The sequence below is a fragment of the Coregonus lavaretus genome, assembly GCF_964263955.1.
Source record: "Coregonus lavaretus genome assembly, chromosome: 4".
Classification (NCBI taxonomy): Eukaryota; Metazoa; Chordata; class Actinopteri; order Salmoniformes; family Salmonidae; genus Coregonus; species Coregonus lavaretus.
The window spans coordinates 63,923,429-63,940,899 of NC_139991.1; the positions used below are offsets into that span (position 1 = coordinate 63,923,429).

The 17,471-nt window shown below is 42.6% G+C and overlaps 1 protein-coding gene across 1 annotated transcript in view; it reads left to right on the top strand.

The window, feature by feature from the left end:
* Positions 1 to 17,471, top strand: part of LOC311127228 (1-acyl-sn-glycerol-3-phosphate acyltransferase alpha-like) — a 45,283-nt gene that overhangs the window by 25,659 nt on the left and 2,153 nt on the right. Inside the window, exon 3 of the mRNA XM_084159024.1 lies at positions 17,040 to 17,215. Within this exon, the coding sequence (XP_084015150.1) occupies positions 17,040 to 17,215 (176 nt within the window). The remainder of the gene's footprint in view (positions 1 to 17,039; positions 17,216 to 17,471) is intronic.

Sequence of the window (17,471 nt, forward strand, 5' to 3'; positions counted from 1 at the left end):
ATACTTTCGAAAGGCAGGGCAGGATGGATATAGGTCTGTAGCAGTTTGGATCTAGAGTGTCACCCCCTTTGAAGAGGGGGATGACCGCGGCAGCTTTCCAATCTCTGGGGATCTCAGACGTTATGAAAGAGAGGTTGAACAGACTAGTAATAGGGGTTGCGACAATTTCGGTGGCTAGTTTTAGAAAGAAAGGGTCCAGATTGTCTAGCCCAGCTGATTTGTAGGGGTCCAGATTTTGCAGCGCTTTCAAAACATCAGCTGTCTGAATTTGTGTGAAGGAGAAGCGGGGGGGGCATGGGCAAGTTGCAGCAGAGGGTGCAGAGTTGGTGGCCGGGTTAGTGGTAGCCAGATGGAAAGCATGGCCAGCTGTAGCAAAATGCTTGTTGAAATTCTCGATTATTGTAGATTTATCGGTGGTGATAGTGTTTCCTAGCCTCAGTGCAGTGGGCAGCTGGGAGGAAGTGCTCTTATTCTCCATGGACTTTACAGTGTCCCAAAACTTTTTGGAGTTAGTGCTACAGGATGCAAATTTCTGTTTGAAAAAGTTAGCCTTTGCTTTCCTGACTGCTTGTGTATATTGGTTCCTAACTTCCCTGAAAAGTTGCATATCGCGGGGGCTATTTGATGCTAATGCTGTACGCCACAGGATGTTTTTGTGCTGGTCAAGGGCAGTCAAGTCTGAGGAGAACCAGGGGCTATATCGGTTCTTAGTTCTGTATTTTTTGAATGGGGCATGTTTATTTAAGATTGAGAGGAAATTACTTTTAAGGAACAACCAGGCATCCTCTACTGACGGAATGAGATCTATATCCATCCAGGATACCTGGGCCAGGTCAATTAGGAAGGCCTCCTCGCTAAAGTGTTTTAGGGAGCGTTTGACAGTGATGAGGGGTGGTCGTTTGACCGCGGACCCGTTACGGACGCAGGCAATAAGGCAGTGATCGCTGAGATCCTGGTTGAAGACAGCTGAGGTGTATTTAGAGGGTATGTTAGTCAGGATGATATCTATGAGGGTACCCATGTTTACGGATTTAGGGTTGTACCTGGTAGGTTCGTTGATAATTTGCGTGAGGTTGAGGGCATTTAGCTTGGATTGTAGGATGGCTGGGGTATTAAGCATATCCCAATTTAGGTCACCAAGCAGTACAAACTCTGAGGATAAATGGGGGGCAATCAATTCACATATGGTGTCCAGGGCACAGCTGGGGGCTGAGGGGGGTCTGTAGCAAGCGGCAACAGTGAGAGACTTATTTCTGGAAAGGTGGATTTTTAGAAGTAGAAGCTCAAACTGTTTGGGCACAGACCTGGATAGTATGATAGAGTTCTGCAGTCTATCTCTACAGTAGATTGCAACTCCACCCCCTTTGGCAGTTCTATCTAGACGGAAAATGTTATAGTTGGGGATGGAAATTTCAGAATTTTTTGTGGCCTTCCTGAGCCAGGATTCAGACACTGCTAGAACATCAGGGTTGGCAGAGTGTGCTAACGCAGTGAATAACTCAAACTTAGGAAGTAGACTTCTGATATTTATGTGCAAGAAACCAAGACTTTTGCGATTACAGAAGTCATCAAATGATAGCGCCTGGGGAGTAGGAGTGATACTGAGGGCTGCAGGGCCTGGGTTAGCCTCTACATCACCAGAGGAACAGAGGAGGACTAGAATAAGGATACGGCTAAAGGCTTTAAGAACTGGTCTTCTAGTGCGTTGGGTACATAGAATAAAGGGGGCAGATTTCCGGGTGTTATAGAAAAGATTCAGGGCATTATGTACAGACAAGGATATGGAAGGATATGAGTAAAGTGGAGGTAAACCTAAGCGTTGGGTAACAATGAAAGAGATAGTATCTCTAGAGGCATCAATTGAGTCGGTCTCTGAGTGTATGGGGGGAGGGACAAAGGAGCTATCTAAGGCAGGTTTAGCTAGGCTGGGGGGTCTACAGTGATATAGTACATTAGAAATAACCGAAACAACAATAAACTAACCATGTTTGGGCTGAGGCTAAACATAAACAGGATGTAGTACCGTAAAAAGGAACAGTCCAGCAGATATCAGCTGTATAGCTGAGTTATCATAAGGTCCGGTGGTGAAGCGCTAATGAGTAAGAGGCCACGGCTAGCGTGTACTAGCGGGCCAGGGCTAGCAGATGGATGGAATCTTCGTGGTTAACGTCGTAACCACATCAGACGATTTCGTCGGCAGACCAGTCGTGTAGGATCGGCGGGGCTCCGTGTCAACACTAGGGGGTCCCGTCCGGTTGACAGAGAGGTAGATAGCCGGGAGATGGGCCTAGCTCAGGATGATTAGCCAGACCACAGCGTCCGTTTTGTTGTAGCCAGCTGGTAGCGATGAATCCGGAGTTAAAGGTCCAGTGATTCCGGCGGAAAAACTGATATGTTCTGGGTCGATAACGCGCTGTGCAGACTGGCCGAATATCCGGTGATCAATGTCCAGTGATTAAAATTAATCCCGCGGAAAAAAATCCAATGTTCTGGGTGAAACACCGCTAGCTGTGGCTAATAGCAAGTAGCTAGTTAGCTGGCTAGCTAGTTTCAACTGGAGATTCTAGATTCTAGATAGAAGGTAAGTCAATAATAGAATCTGTTCCACATTGAGTGAGGCGGGTTGCAGGAAAGTATATTTTGTAGAAGGATGAAAAGTCTGATAGGGAAATATGTACGAAAAATACAAAAAACAGGGTATTTACAGGCTATTTACAGACACACGACAGAAACAGGACTGCACTACTTCGCCATCTTGGAAGTGGACCTGCTAGCTTGTGTGTCTGCTAGCCAAATAGCGTTGCACTTCTGTTGTCATCTGATAAAAATGAAGCTATTTTCCGCCGAATGTGTTGCACTAATGTATTTTCTCTGAAGGAAAACTTTAGTTGCGCGCCCCTGATCACTATTGAAGCAAAAAACACTTGACTTCTAATACAGTGGGGGGAAAAAAGTATTTAGTCAGCCACCAATTGTGCAAGTTCTCCCACTTAAAAAGATGAGAGAGGCCTGTAATTTTCATCATAGGTACACGTCAACTATGACAGACAAATTGAGATTTTTTTTCTCTCCAGAAAATCACATTGTAGGATTTTTTATGAATTTATTTGCAAATTATGGTGGAAAATAAGTATTTGGTCACCTACAAACAAGCAAGATTTCTGGCTCTCACAGACCTGTAACTTCTTCTTTAAGAGGCTCCTCTGTCCTCCACTCGTTATCTGTATTAATGGCACCTGTTTGAACTTGTTATCAGTATAAAAGACACCTGTCCACAACCTCAAACAGTCACACTCCAAACTCCACTATGGCCAAGACCAAAGAGCTGTCAAAGGACACCAGAAACAAAATTGTAGACCTGCACCAGGCTGGGAAGACTGAATCTGCAATAGGTAAGCAGCTTGGTTTGAAGAAATCAACTGTGGGAGCAATTATTAGGAAATGGAAGACATACAAGACCACTGATAATCTCCCTCGATCTGGGGCTCCACGCAAGATCTCACCCCGTGGGGTCAAAATGATCACAAGAACGGTGAGCAAAAATCCCAGAACCACACGGGGGGACCTAGTGAATGACCTGCAGAGAGCTGGGACCAAAGTAACAAAGCCTACCATCAGGAACACACTACGCCGCCAGGGACTCAAATCCTGCAGTGCCAGACGTGTCCCCCTGCTTAAGCCAGTACATGTCCAGGCCCGTCTGAAGTTTGCTAGAGTGCATTTGGATGATCCAGAAGTGGATTGGGAGAATGTCATATGGTCAGATGAAACCAAAATATAACTTTTTGGTAATAACTCAACTCGTCGTGTTTGGAGGACAAAGAATGCTGAGTTGCATCCAAAGAACACCATACCTACTGTGAAGCATGGGGGTGGAAACATCATGCTTTGGGGCTGTTTTTCTGCAAAGGGACCAGGACAACTGATCTGTGTAAAGGAAAGAATGAATGGGGCCATGTATCGTGAGATTTTGAGTGAAAACCTCCTTCCATCAGCAAGGGCATTGAAGATGAAACGTGGCTGGGTCTTTCAGCATGACAATGATCCCAAACACACCGCCCGGGCAACGAAGGAGTGGCTTCGTAAGAAGCATTTCAAGGTCCTGGAGTGGCCTAGCCAGTCTCCAGATCTCAACCCCATAGAAAATCTTTGGAGGGAGTTGAAAGTCTGTGTTGCCCAGCGACAGCCCCAAAACATCACTGCTCTAGAGGAGATCTGCATGGAGGAATGGGCCAAAATACCAGCAACAGTGTGTGAAAACCTTGTGAAGACTTACAGAAAACGTTTGACCTTTGTCATTGCCAACAAAGGGTATATAACAAAGTATTGAGAGACTTTTGTTATTGACCAAATACTTATTTTCCACCATAATTTGCAAATAAATTCTTTAAAAATCCTACAATGTGATTTTCTGGATTTTTTTTCCTCATTTTGTCTGTCATAGTTGACGTGTACCTATGATGAAAATTACAGGCCTCTCTCATCTTTTTAAGTGGGAGAACTTGCACAATTGGTGGCTGATTAGCCGGTGCCCCCGCACATTGACTATGCAACGGTACCCCCCTGTATATATAGCCTCCCTACTGTCACTTTATTCTATTGTGTATATATAGCCTCCCTACTGTCACTTTATTTTTACTTCTGCTCTTTTTTTCTCAACACTTTTTTGTTGTTGTTTTATTCTTACTTTTTTGTTTAAAATAAATGCACTGTTGGTTAAGGGCTGTAAGTAAGCATTTCACTGTAATGTCTGCACCTGTTGTATTCGGCGCATGTGACCAATAAAATTTGATTTGATTTGATTTGATTAAATACTTTTTTTCCCCACTGTATAAAACGCAGATTTTTTTTTGACGGTCTGCGTTTTGAAAATGCATATTTCTGAACTTGATTGTGACCCCTGCTCTAGAAATGTGTATACCCTTCCCCAGATACAGTGGGGAGAACAAGTATTTGATACACTGCTGATTTTGCAGGTTTTCCTACTTACAAAGCATGTAGAGGTCTGTAATTTTTATCATAGGTTCACTTCAACTGTGAGAGACATAATCTAAAACAAAAATCCAGAAAATCACATTGTATGATTTTTAAGTAATTAATTTGCATTTTATTGCATGACATAAGTATTTGATACATCAGAAAAGCAGAACTTAATATTTGGTACAGAAACCTTCGTTTGAAATTACAGAGATCATACGTTTCCTGTATGTCTTGACCAGGTTTGCACACACTGCAGCAGGGATTTTGGCCCACTGCTCCATACAGACCTTCTCCAGATCCTTCAGGTTTCGGGGCTGTCACTGGGCAATACGGACTTTCAGCTCCCTCCAAAGATTTTCTATTGGGTTCAGGTCTGGAGACTGGCTAGGCCACTCCAGGACCTTGAGATGCTTCTTACGGAGCCACTCCTTAGTTGCCCTGGCTGTGTGTTTCGGGTCGTTGTCATGCTGGAAGACCCAGCCATGACCCATCTTCAATGCTCTTACTGAGGGAAGGAGGTTGTTGGCCAAGATCTCGCGATACATAGCCCCATCCATCCTCCCCTCAATACGGTGCAGTCGTCCTGTCCCCTTTGCAGAAAAGCATCCCCAAAGAATGATGTTTCCACCACCATGCTTCACGGTTGGGATGGTGTTCTTGGGGTTGTACTCATTCTTCTTCTTCCTCCAAACACGGCGAGTGGAGTTTAGACCAGAAAGCTCTATTTTTGTCTCATCAGACCACATGACCTTCTCCCACTCCTCCTCTGGATCATCCAGATGGTCATTGGCAAACTTCAGACGGGCCTGGACATGCGCTGGCTTGAGCAGGGGGACCTTGCGTGCGCTGCAGGATTTTAATCCATGACGGCGTAGTGTGTTACTAATGGTTTTCTTTGAGACTGCGGTCCCAGCTCTCTTCAGGTCATTGACCAGGTCCTGCCGTGTAGTTCTGGGCTGATCCCTCACCTTCCTCATGATCATTGATGCCCCACGAGGTGAGATCTTGCATGGAGCCCCAGACCGAGGTTGATTGACCGTCATCTTGAACTTCTTCCATTTTCTAATAATTGCGCCAACAGTTGTTGCCTTCTCACCAAGCTGCTTGCCTATTGTCCTGTAGCCCATCCCAGCCTTGTGCAGGTCTACAATTTTATCCCTGATGTCCTTACACAGCTCTCTGGTCTTGGCCATTGTGGAGAGGTTGGAGTCTGTTTGATTGAGTGTGTGGACAGGTTTCTTGTATACAGGTAACGAGTTCAAACAGGTGCAGTTAATACAGGTAATGAGTGGAGAACAGGAGGGCTTCTTAAAGAAAAACTAACAGGTCTGTGAGAGCCGGAATTCTTACTGGTTGGTAGGTGATCAAATACTTATGTCATGCAATAAAATGCAAATTAATTACTTAAAAATCATACAATGTGATTTTCTGGATTTTTGTTTTAGATTCCGTCTCTCACAGTTGAAGTGTACCTATGATAAAAATTACAGACCTCTACATGCTTTGTAAGTAGGAAAACCTGCAAAATCGGCAGTGTATCAAATACTTGTTCTCCCCACTGTATATGCATCATCGCAATTCTATCTCGGAGATATATGGACAGATCCTTGGACTTCATGGTATAGTTTCTGCTCTGACATGCGCTGTCAACTGTGGGACCTTATATAGACAGGTATGTTTCTTTCTAAATCATGTCCAAACAATTGAATTGGCTACAGGTGGACTCCCAAATTGTAGTGACATCTCAAGGATGATCAAAGGAAATTGGATGCACCTGAGCTCAATTTGGAGTGTCATATCAAAGGGGTGTGAATACTTAAGTACATGAGATTTCTGTATTTCATTTTCAATAAATGTGCAAAAATGTATTTTTGGGGGGGGGGCACTTTGTCATTATGAGTTGTTGTGTGTAGATGGGTGAGAATTTAAAAAAAATCCATTTTGAATTCAGGCTGTAACACAACAAAATGTGGATGGAATAAGTCAAGGGGTATGAATACTTTCTGAAGGCACGTATTCTAGTCAAGGCTCAGCCTATATAACTACTGCTGTACACACCTTTTCGATTCATAAACTGTCTATACACACACCATCATATACAGTGCATTCGGACCGGTATGAAAAAATGTATGCACTCACTAACTGTAAGTCGCTCTGGATAAGAGCGTCTGCTAAATGACTAAAATTGAAATTCGGAAAGTATTCAGACCCCTTGACTTTTTCCACACTTTATGTTACAGCCTCATCAATTTACACACAATACCCCATAATGACAAAGCAAAAACAGGTTGTAATAATTTTTTGTAAATGTATGAAAAATACAAACAATTTTGCCAACAATTGTTTTTCATTGGGTAACAAGGGCAATACAGTCATACAAATACAATATTACACTTCCTTATTATTCTTTTTTTACTTACACACCCTCCCATCCATTCCAAACATACCCCTGTCGGCCCCACCCTATCCCCAACCTTGGACAACCCATCAAATATAGATATATATATAGATAGATAGATAGATAGATAGATAGATAGATAGATAGATATGGTTTTTATCAAATTAAAAGAAACACTGCACTACACAGCCAAGTCATTTCCTATTACAACACCATCAAGTAAGCATTTTACATCACACACCTACATCATATCCATCAGTTTAGAGATTTGAGGCGGCTACTTTCTATGTTTCCAAAGTGCTAGGACTGGCTTTATTCACATGGGCAGTGGATAACTCCAACATAATTACGTCCTGAAACTATGCTAGCCATTTCCTTATATATTTAACCTTTTATTTCACTAGGCAAGTCAGTTAAGAACAAATTCTTATTTACAATGACGGCCTACACCGGCCAAACCCGGACGACGCTGGGCCAGTTGTGCGCTGCCCTATGGGACTCCCAATCACGGCCGGTTGTGATACATCCTGGAATCGAACCAGGGGGTCTGTAGTGACGCCTCAAGCACTGAGATGCAGTGCCTTAGACCGCTGCGCCACTCGGGAGCCCATATGAAGTTAATGTGGTGGCAACCAGCGCTGAACAAGTTTTTTGGCAGCATTCAACCCAGCTAGCCTAACTTTCCACTGTTTCTCATTCAGCTGCATACCTGTATCGTCGTTAAGCAACAGCATAATTAGTTCAAGGGGTACAGTTTTATCAATCATGTCAGAGAATATACAACACTTTCCTCCAACTCGTAAACCTCAGGACAATCCCATATCATATGTTTGTATGTGCCAAGTGTATTGAGGTTACATAGGTCACAGTATGGGCTCTGAGCCTGTTGTGCATGAAATCTTACAAGTGGTGTCCAGTAAGATCTGACCAAGTTTAAATGAATGAATTGACAGTTTGGGTTCTTCAAGTGAAATATATTCTCCCAGACATTCTCCCAATCAATAGCCTCATCATCGACAGCCAAATCATTTACCCATGCTTTAACCATTGGAAGATCTTTCTGCTTTAACCATTGAAAGATATTTCTGCTTTAATAGGTGAAGATGAGAATAAATAGCAGACACAAAACCTCTGGACGAGAATGTAAAAATCCAGTCTCACCGGGTACCTTCCCAAACTTGTACCCCATGGGACACCATAGGCAGGAAGCGCTGACTGCAGTCTAATATATAGAAATAATAATGACCCTGGCAAATCAAAAGGAAGACTGAGTTCCTGAAAACTAAGGAGACCCTTTTGAGTTGAATATATCCCCTAGATTATTGACCCCTTTTGCAGACCAGGCTCTAGACTCAAAAGGTTAATTACCGGAAGTGATAGTCTTGTTATGCCACAGAGGGGTATGGAGATGCCATTTCCAGTTACCACCTACACACTTCTCAACCTTCCTAAAATGCTCTATTGTATTATAAATAATAGAACCAAAATACAACATGCATTTCTTATTAGATATACCAGAAAATAACACATCCTGCAATCTAATAGGTGAAATAAGTTATTCCTCCATAGTTCTCCAAGAGACTGATGTAGACTAATCAAACCATGATCTAAGTGGGCGTAACTGGAAAGATTGGTGGTAAATACAACAATTTGGTAATGCAAGTCCAAAATTACACTTCTGTCGTTGTAACACCTCAAACCTAATCTTTGGATGGTTGGCATTCCAAAGGTATTTATGTATACGTTTATCAATCATTCCCAATAGCCTACTGGTAGAGGGAGTGGGATCATCATATTCAGGAAACTAATACATGGCAAGACATTCATCTTTATGGAAGCAACCCTAGTTTGTAAAAGAAGCAGGCAACTTCTCCGAAATGGTTAAATCTCATTCAACGTCCTTGTAAAGTTTGTCATAATTAAACTTCACCAGACCATGCAAAGATGTTTGTATACTAATACCCAAATAAGTGAACTGTGTTTTCATAGGAATTGTTGAGGGAAGTGAAACTTTCTTGGCCGCTTCATTAAGCAACATAAATTGGACAAAAATCAGCATTAATCTTATACCCGGACAGCAATTAGAATTCTTCAAATGTGGATAATAAAGATGAGATTGAATTCTGAATATTTGTCGTATATAGGAGAAAGTCATCCGCATATAGTGAATGAAATGAGAGGAAGATTTAATCAGTACAGGAGAAGCAATTACATTCTGCCTTAGATGTTGTGCTAAAGGCTCTAGCGACAGAATGAATAACGTTGGGGATAGGCCGTCCTCTTGTCTACATCCCCAGAAACTAGGTAATGGACTTGAGTGTTTGCCATTAGTAGACACCATAGCAACAGGGAGAAATACCCTTTGCTATGAGACTCGAAATTGAGCTTCGGTGCATCCTGTTTCCATTGATCATCCTTGATGTTTCTACTTCATTGGAGTCCACCTGTGGTAAATTAAATTGATTGGACATGATTTGGAAAAGCACACACCTGTCTATATAAGGTCCCACAGTTGACAGTGCATGTCAGAGCAAACACCAAGCCATAAGGTTGAAGGAATTGTCCGTAGAGTTCGGAAACAGGATTGTGTGGAGGCACAGATCTGGGGAAGGGTACCAAAACATTTCTGCAGCATTGAAGGTCCCCAAGAACACAGTGGCCTCCATCATTCTTAAATGGAAGAAGTTTGCAACCACCAAGACTCTTCCTAGACCTGGCCGCCCTGCCAAACTGCGCAATCAGGGAAGAAAGGCCTTGGTCAGGGAGGTGACCAGGAACCCGATGATCACTCTGACAGAGCTCCAGAGTTCCTCTGTGGAGATGGGAGAACCTTCCAGAAGGACAACCATCTCTGCAGCACTCCACCAATCAGGCCTTTATGGTAGACGGAAGCCACTCTTCAGTAAAAGGCACATGACAGCCCTCTAGGAGTTTGCCTAAACGACTCTCAGACCATGAGAAACATGATTCTCTGGTCTGATGGAACTCTTTGGCCTGAATGCCAAGCGTCACTTCTGGAGGAAACCTGGCACCATCCCTACGGTGAAGCATGGTGGTGGCAGCATCATGCTGTGGAGATGTTTTTCGGCGGCAGGGACTGGGAAATTGAGGGAAAGATGAACGGAGCAAAGTACAGAGAGATCCTTGATGAAAACCTGCTCCAGAGCGACTGGCGTGAAGGTTCACCTTCCAACAAGACAACGACCCTAAGCACACAGCCAAGACAATGCAGGAGTGACTTCGGGACAAGTCTCAGAATGTCCTTGAGTGGACCAGCTAGAGCCTGGACTTAAACCTGATGGAACATCTTTGGAGAGACCTGAAAATAGCTGTGTAGCAACACTCCCCATCCAACCTGACAGAGCTTGAGAGGATCTGCAGAGAAGAATGGGAGAAACTCCCCAAATACAGGTGTGCCAAGCTTGTAGCGTCATACCCAAGAAGACTCAAGGCTGTAAGGTGCTTCAACAAAGTACTGAGTTAAAGGTCTGAATACTTAAGTAAATGTGACATTTCTAAACCTGTTTTTGCTTTGTCATAATGGGGTATTAATATGTGTGTAGATTGATGAGGGGGGAAAAAACAATTTAATCCATTTTAGAATAAGGCTGTAACGTAACAAAATGTGGAAAAAGTCAAGGGGTCTGAATACTTTCCGAAGGCACTGTATGTACACTGTTTGCTTGCAACCAGGCTGTGCCCTGCCTCCTAAAGTTTGTTTAGCAGACAAGGAAAGAAGCCAGACACACACTCAACTCAGTTTAAAATGGGCAAAAGTACTGACATTTTGACAGTCTCTAACATCTTTATAATTTGGTCAGATATATAGACTAATAAGCCTGAAAACTTGCTGAAGCTTGTTAAATAATAGGGAGATGTATCTAACCAAGCCAACCCCGTATTCATTTGGCTGCTGATCCAGCCTCTCCAGCAAATGTGTGTTTTGTGTATTATAATTCCATGGTTTTCTTTTTTCAAGCAAGGCTTTGAAGAGCAAGGCGCTGTGTGGAAAATGCCTTTGAGATCGGTCCTGATCTCATCCTGGCCGCAACGGCTCTTCTCAACTTCCTGAGGTCGCAGAAGAGTGCGGTGTGCTCACCTCCAGAGTTGGTGGACAGGGAGGATGTGGGGAGTGGAGTGGTGATGCCTGGCCAGCAGTGGTGTAAAATTACTTTAAAGTACAACTGAAGTAGTTTTTTTGGGTATCTGTACTTTACTATTTATATTTTTAACAACTTTTACTTCACTACATTCCTTAAGAAAATATTGTACTTTTTACTCAATACATTTTCCTTGACACCCCAAAATACTCGTTACATTTGAATGCTTAGCAGGACAGGAAAATTGTCCAATTCACTCACTTATCAACAGAACATCCCTGGTCATCCTTACTGCCTCTGATCTGGTGGACTCACTAAACACACATGCTTTGTTTGTAAATTATGTCTGAATGTTGGAGTGTGCCCCTGGCTATCTGTAAATAAATAAAAAACATGAAAATTGTGCCTGGTTTGCTTAATATAAGGAATTTGAAAGGATTTATACTTTTACTTTTGATACTTAAGTGTATTTTAGCAATTACATTTAGTTTTGATACTTAAGTATATTTTAAGCCAAATGCTTTTAGACTTTTACTCAAATAGTGTTTTACTGGGTGACTTTTACTTGAGTAATTTTCTATTAAGGTATCTTTACTTTTACTCAAGTATGACAGTTGGGTACTTTTTCCACCACTGTTGTCCAGTGGCGCTCCGAGGCTCCTACAGAGTCCATGCTGGATATCGGGGCAGGTTCCAGCCATAATTAAGCCAGTGAAGTCAAGAATGTCAGAGAACAAGGACAACTTCAACTCGCCAGAGGGTGCAGTCAGCTGGCAGCGGAACCTTTTCCAATAACCACTGTCACACTTTAACACCACATTGCTGTAGCCCTAATTATTTCAGAAACTATTATGGCAACTTTTTGTTGTTGTTGTTGCCTATATCAATTAAAATCTATTGAATTCCATTTCATGCATAATGTTTTTACTTATCCATCGTAATAATAAAAAAAAAATGTTTAGGGTAATGAGTCACATCTGTAGGTTAATCGATTGTAATAATTAATGTATGCACAATAAATGCATATAAACACAAACATATAATTCAACATTTCAATATCTCTGCTCTCTCAATTCTCACTCACTACTTAAATCTTGAAAAATATACTTTAGCAGCAATTGATGGATGTCCACTTTAGGCCATCTAGCGAAGTCTTTGTTGCATCTCCTTGGTAGCAGCCCAAAAACTGCAGATGGATCAGACTGTGGCTGTGTGCTGGTTCTCGTAAAATAACATTTTTTCCAAAAGCATCTTCTAAAAGTAGTTGAATCACATGATCTAAATCAGTGTTTCTCAATAGGAACACTTACTGGTCTTGTAGTTGAAGATGGCTTGGCCATATTGTTCTAGCTTTACCATGGTCTAAATGTGTCCCCCAGGAAGTCCAGCCGGGTGAAGTACCCATCAACAGATGTAAGCAGCATCAGCCTCTGCCCCCCTCCACCTTCTTGACCTGCCTGCTGTAGATTCATCCTATGATGCAGAATTTGTCCTTTATATCTGCAGCTGTTGTGAAGAAGAAGATAAAAAAATATATATATCATACTTTATTATCCAGACAAGACAGAAATGTATACGCGCACACACAAACATCAATCATCAATCAATTTTATTTTATATAGCCCTTCTTACATCAGCTAATATCTCGAAGTGCTGTACAGAAACCCAGCCTAAAACCCCAAACAGCTAGTAATGCAGGTGTAGAAGCACGGTGGCTAGGAAAAACTCCCTAGAAAGGCAAAACCTAGGAAGAAACCTAGAGAGGAACCAGGCTATGAGGGGTGGCCAGTCCTCTTCTGGCTGTGCCGGGTGGAGATTATAACAGAACCATGCCAAGATGTTCAAAAATGTTCATAAGTGACAAGCATGGTCAAATAATAATCAGGAATAAATCTCAGTTGGCTTTTCATAGCCGATCATTAAGAGTTGAAAACAGCAGGTCTGGGACAGGTAGGGGTTCCATAACCGCAGGCAGAACAGTTGAAACTGGAATAGCAGCAAGGCCAGGCGGACTGGGGACAGCAAGGAGTCACCACGGCCGGTAGTCCCGACGTATGGTCCTAGGGCTCAGGTCTCTCAGTTGGCTTTTCATAGCCGATCATTAAGAGTTGAAAACAGCAGGTCTGGGACAGGTAGGGGTTTCGTAGCCGCAGGCAGAACAGTTGAAACTGGAATAGCAGCAAGGCCAGGCGGACTGGGGACAGCAAGGTGTCATCATGCCCGGTAGTCCTGACGTATGGTCCTAGGGCTCAGGTTCTCAGAGAGAAAGAGAGAACGAGAGAATTAGAGAGAGCATACTTAAATTCACACAGGACACTGGATAAGACAGGAGAAGTACTCCAGGTATAACCAACTAACCCCAGCCCCCCGACACATAAACTACTGCAGCATAAATACTGGAGGCTGAGACAGGAGCGGTCCGGAGACACTGTGGCCCCATCCGAAGAAACCCCCGGACAGGGCCAAACAGGAAGGATATAACCCCACCCACTCCGCCAAAGCACAGCCCCCGCACCACTAGAGGGATATCCCCAACCACCAACTTACAATCCTGAGACAAGGCCGAGTATAGCCCACAGAGGTCTCCACCACAGCACAAACCAGGGGGGGGGCGCCAACCCAGACAGGAAGATCACGTCAGTAACTCAACCCACTCAAGTGACGCACCCCTCCCAGGGACGGCATGAAAGAGCACCAGCAAGCCAGTGACTCAGCCCCTGCAACAGGGTTAGAGGCAGAGAACCCCAGTGGAGAGGGGAACCGGCCTGGCAGAGACAGCAAGGGCTGTTCGTTGCTCCAGCCTTTCCGTTCACCTTCACACTCCTGGGCCAGACTACACTCAATCATATGACCTACTGAAGAGATAAGTCTTCAGTAAAGACTTAAAGGTTGAGACCGAGTCTGCGTCTCTCACATGGGTAGGCAGACTGTTCCATAAAAATGGAGATCTATAGGAGAAAGCCCTGCCTCCCGCTGTTTGCTTAGAAATTCTAGGGACAATTAGGAGGCCTGCGTCTTGTGACCGTAGCGTACGTATTGGTATGTACGGCAGGACCAACTCGGAAAGATAGGTAGGAGCAAGCCCATGTAACGCTTTATAGGTTAACAGTAAAACCTTGAAATCAGCCCTTGCCTTAACAGGAAGCCAGTGTAGGGAAGCTAGCACTGGAGTAATATGATCAAATTTCTTGGTTCTAGTCAGGATTCTAGCAGCCGTATTTAGCACTAACTGAAGTTTATTTAGTGCTTTATCCGGGTAGCCGGAAAATAGAGCATTGCAGTAGTCTAACCTAGAAGTAACAAATGCATGGATTAATTTTTCTGCATCATTTTTGGACAGAAAATTTCTGATTTTTGCAATGTTACGTAGATGGAAAAAAGCTGTTTAGTTGTATGTTAGTTGGAACATACTGTACATAGGGGTTTGGTTAGATAAATCTGCCAATTATTTAACAACCTTCAGCAAGTTTTCATGCTCATTAGTCTTTACATCTGACCAAATTATGTAGACGTTGGAGGATGTCAAAAAATGTCACTACTTTTGCCCACTTTAAACTGAGTTGAGTGTCTGGCAACGCAGGAGTGGCTTCGGGACAAGTCTCTGAATGTCCTTGAGTGGCCCAGCCAGAGCCCGGACTAGAACCCGATCGAACATCTCTGGAGAGACCTGAAAATAGCTGTGCAGCAACGCTCACCATCCAACCTAACAGTACTTGAGAGGATCTGCAGAGAAGATTAGGAGAAACTCCCCAAATACAGGTGTGCCAAGCTTGTAGCGTCATACCCAAGAAGACTTGAGGCTGTAATTGCTGCCAAAAGTGCTTCAACAAAGTATTGAGTAAAGAGTCTGAATACTTATGTAAATAAGGTATTTCCGTTTTTTCGTTCTAATAAATTTGCAAATTTTTTTTTTTTTTATCTGTTTTTGCTTTGTCATTATGGGGTATTGTGTGTAAATTGATTTTAAAAAAAATCCATTTTAGAATAAGGCTGTAACATAACAAAATGTGGAAAATGTCAAGGAGTCTGAATACTTTCCGAATGCACTATATAGAAAAATACACGTTTTAAAACTTCGACCAGTCGATTGGTCGAAAGGACAGCCCTAAAAGATAGGCCTACTGACTGCTTTTCTGATCCATGCCCCTACCTTTTTTGGGGGGGTATGTATATCTGTGAACAACAGATGCATATCTGTATTCCCAGTCATGTAAAATCTATAGACTAGGGCCTAATTTATTTATTTAAATTGACTGATTTCCTAATAGGAACTGTGTAACTCAGTAAAATCTTTGAAATTGTTGCATGTTGTGTTTATATTTTTGTTCAGTGTACTTATATTTTTATACCATTGCATTGTTGAATCCTTTTTCTGATTGGCTTGAAGTACATTCTAGAGTGCATTATTTCCCTATAACGCACGGTATATCAAGCACAAAGAATTTAATGGTTATAGTTCATTCTTACATGTTTTATGTTTCAGCTGCTTTTGAAATCGAATCGAAGTCGAATTGAAAACATTATTGGCGTTGTTGAATTCGAATATTCATAATAGGGAGCTAGGACTGATTGTTTGGTTAGCTAAACCAGCAAGTCTGTTTGTTAGGTTACCAAGGCCACTACAGTAGCTATCTAGTAAGCTTGCTAGCTACTTCAGTGGATGTTGAACACATTTCTGCGGCAAATGTGTTAGATTATAGCCATGGTACAATGTCAGAGTCCGGAATATGTAAGGGATAATCAACAAGGGGCTATGTGTTCTCTGGAAAAGAATGCAACTCTGTGGATGGTTAGTTCCACTCCGTTAGCGCGTTGTGTAACAAACCTACGTTGTTCATTATTTTCCATAGAACGCACAGCCCCTCGTTGATTATCCCTTAAATATTCAGCACTCTGACATTGCTCGTTCTGATATTTCTTGATTTCTTTATTTTTATTTTGGGGTTTTGTTTGTATTGTTAGGTATTACTGCACTGTTGGAGATAGAAACATAAGCATTTCGCTTTACCTTCGATAACATCTGCTAAATATGTGTACGCGACCAATAACATTTTATTTATTTGATTAAAGGCCAAAGTCTAAGAGTCAGACCACTGTGCATTAAAGGCCTAAGTCTCATTCCAAATCATTCAGTGGTGTCAATGAAATCATTTTGCAAAACATTCAGTTACATGCATGGTTGGATTGTACGTTTAGATTCAACCCCACATGACGAAGATTTCATACAGATGAAATATCCCAGAAATCAGATCTAAAAGATCCTTGAATGGTTCGTTTACACAGGCAGCCCAATTTTGATATTTTTTCACTAATTGGTCTTTTGACCAATCACATCAGATCTTTTCACATCAGATCTTTTTCAGCACTGATCTGATTGGTCAAAATACCAATTAGTGAACAAATATCAGAATTGGGCTGCCTGTGTAAATGCCAAACAGATCTAATAGGCTAGATCCTAATCGCTAACAGATCTTTTCAAAGATAATTTTCTCCCCCAGGTCTAATGGAGATCCTACCGGGTCCTGTAACAGATCCACTAACAGAACCTTTCCAACCCCCAGGTCTAATGGAGGTCCTCCCAGATCGCTGCACCATGGTTGCCAAGAAGGAGCTGGTGTACGCAGGCACTGTGGGCATCGTGTGCTGGCTGGGCGGTATTGTCTTCATCAACCGCCAGAAGACAAGCGACGCCAAGAGTGTCATGGCCGACGCTGCCAAGACCATGCTGGACGACCAGGTAATTCAACAGAACTAACCTATTGGACCGGATTAATACGTACCCCCCTGCTGTGCTCTGGAGCCTTCAATGTAACGACTACTTCCATTCTAAAAGCCCAAAAATGTATGATTGGTAATGATGTCAGAGAGTGACATACTGTTAGATCATAAGACTTTGAATGACTGACTTATTTAATTCCCAAGCCAATATATCCTGAAACGTAACCCATTCAAGTGTGTATACTTGATATTTCTTTTTTTTCCCCCATGCTTAT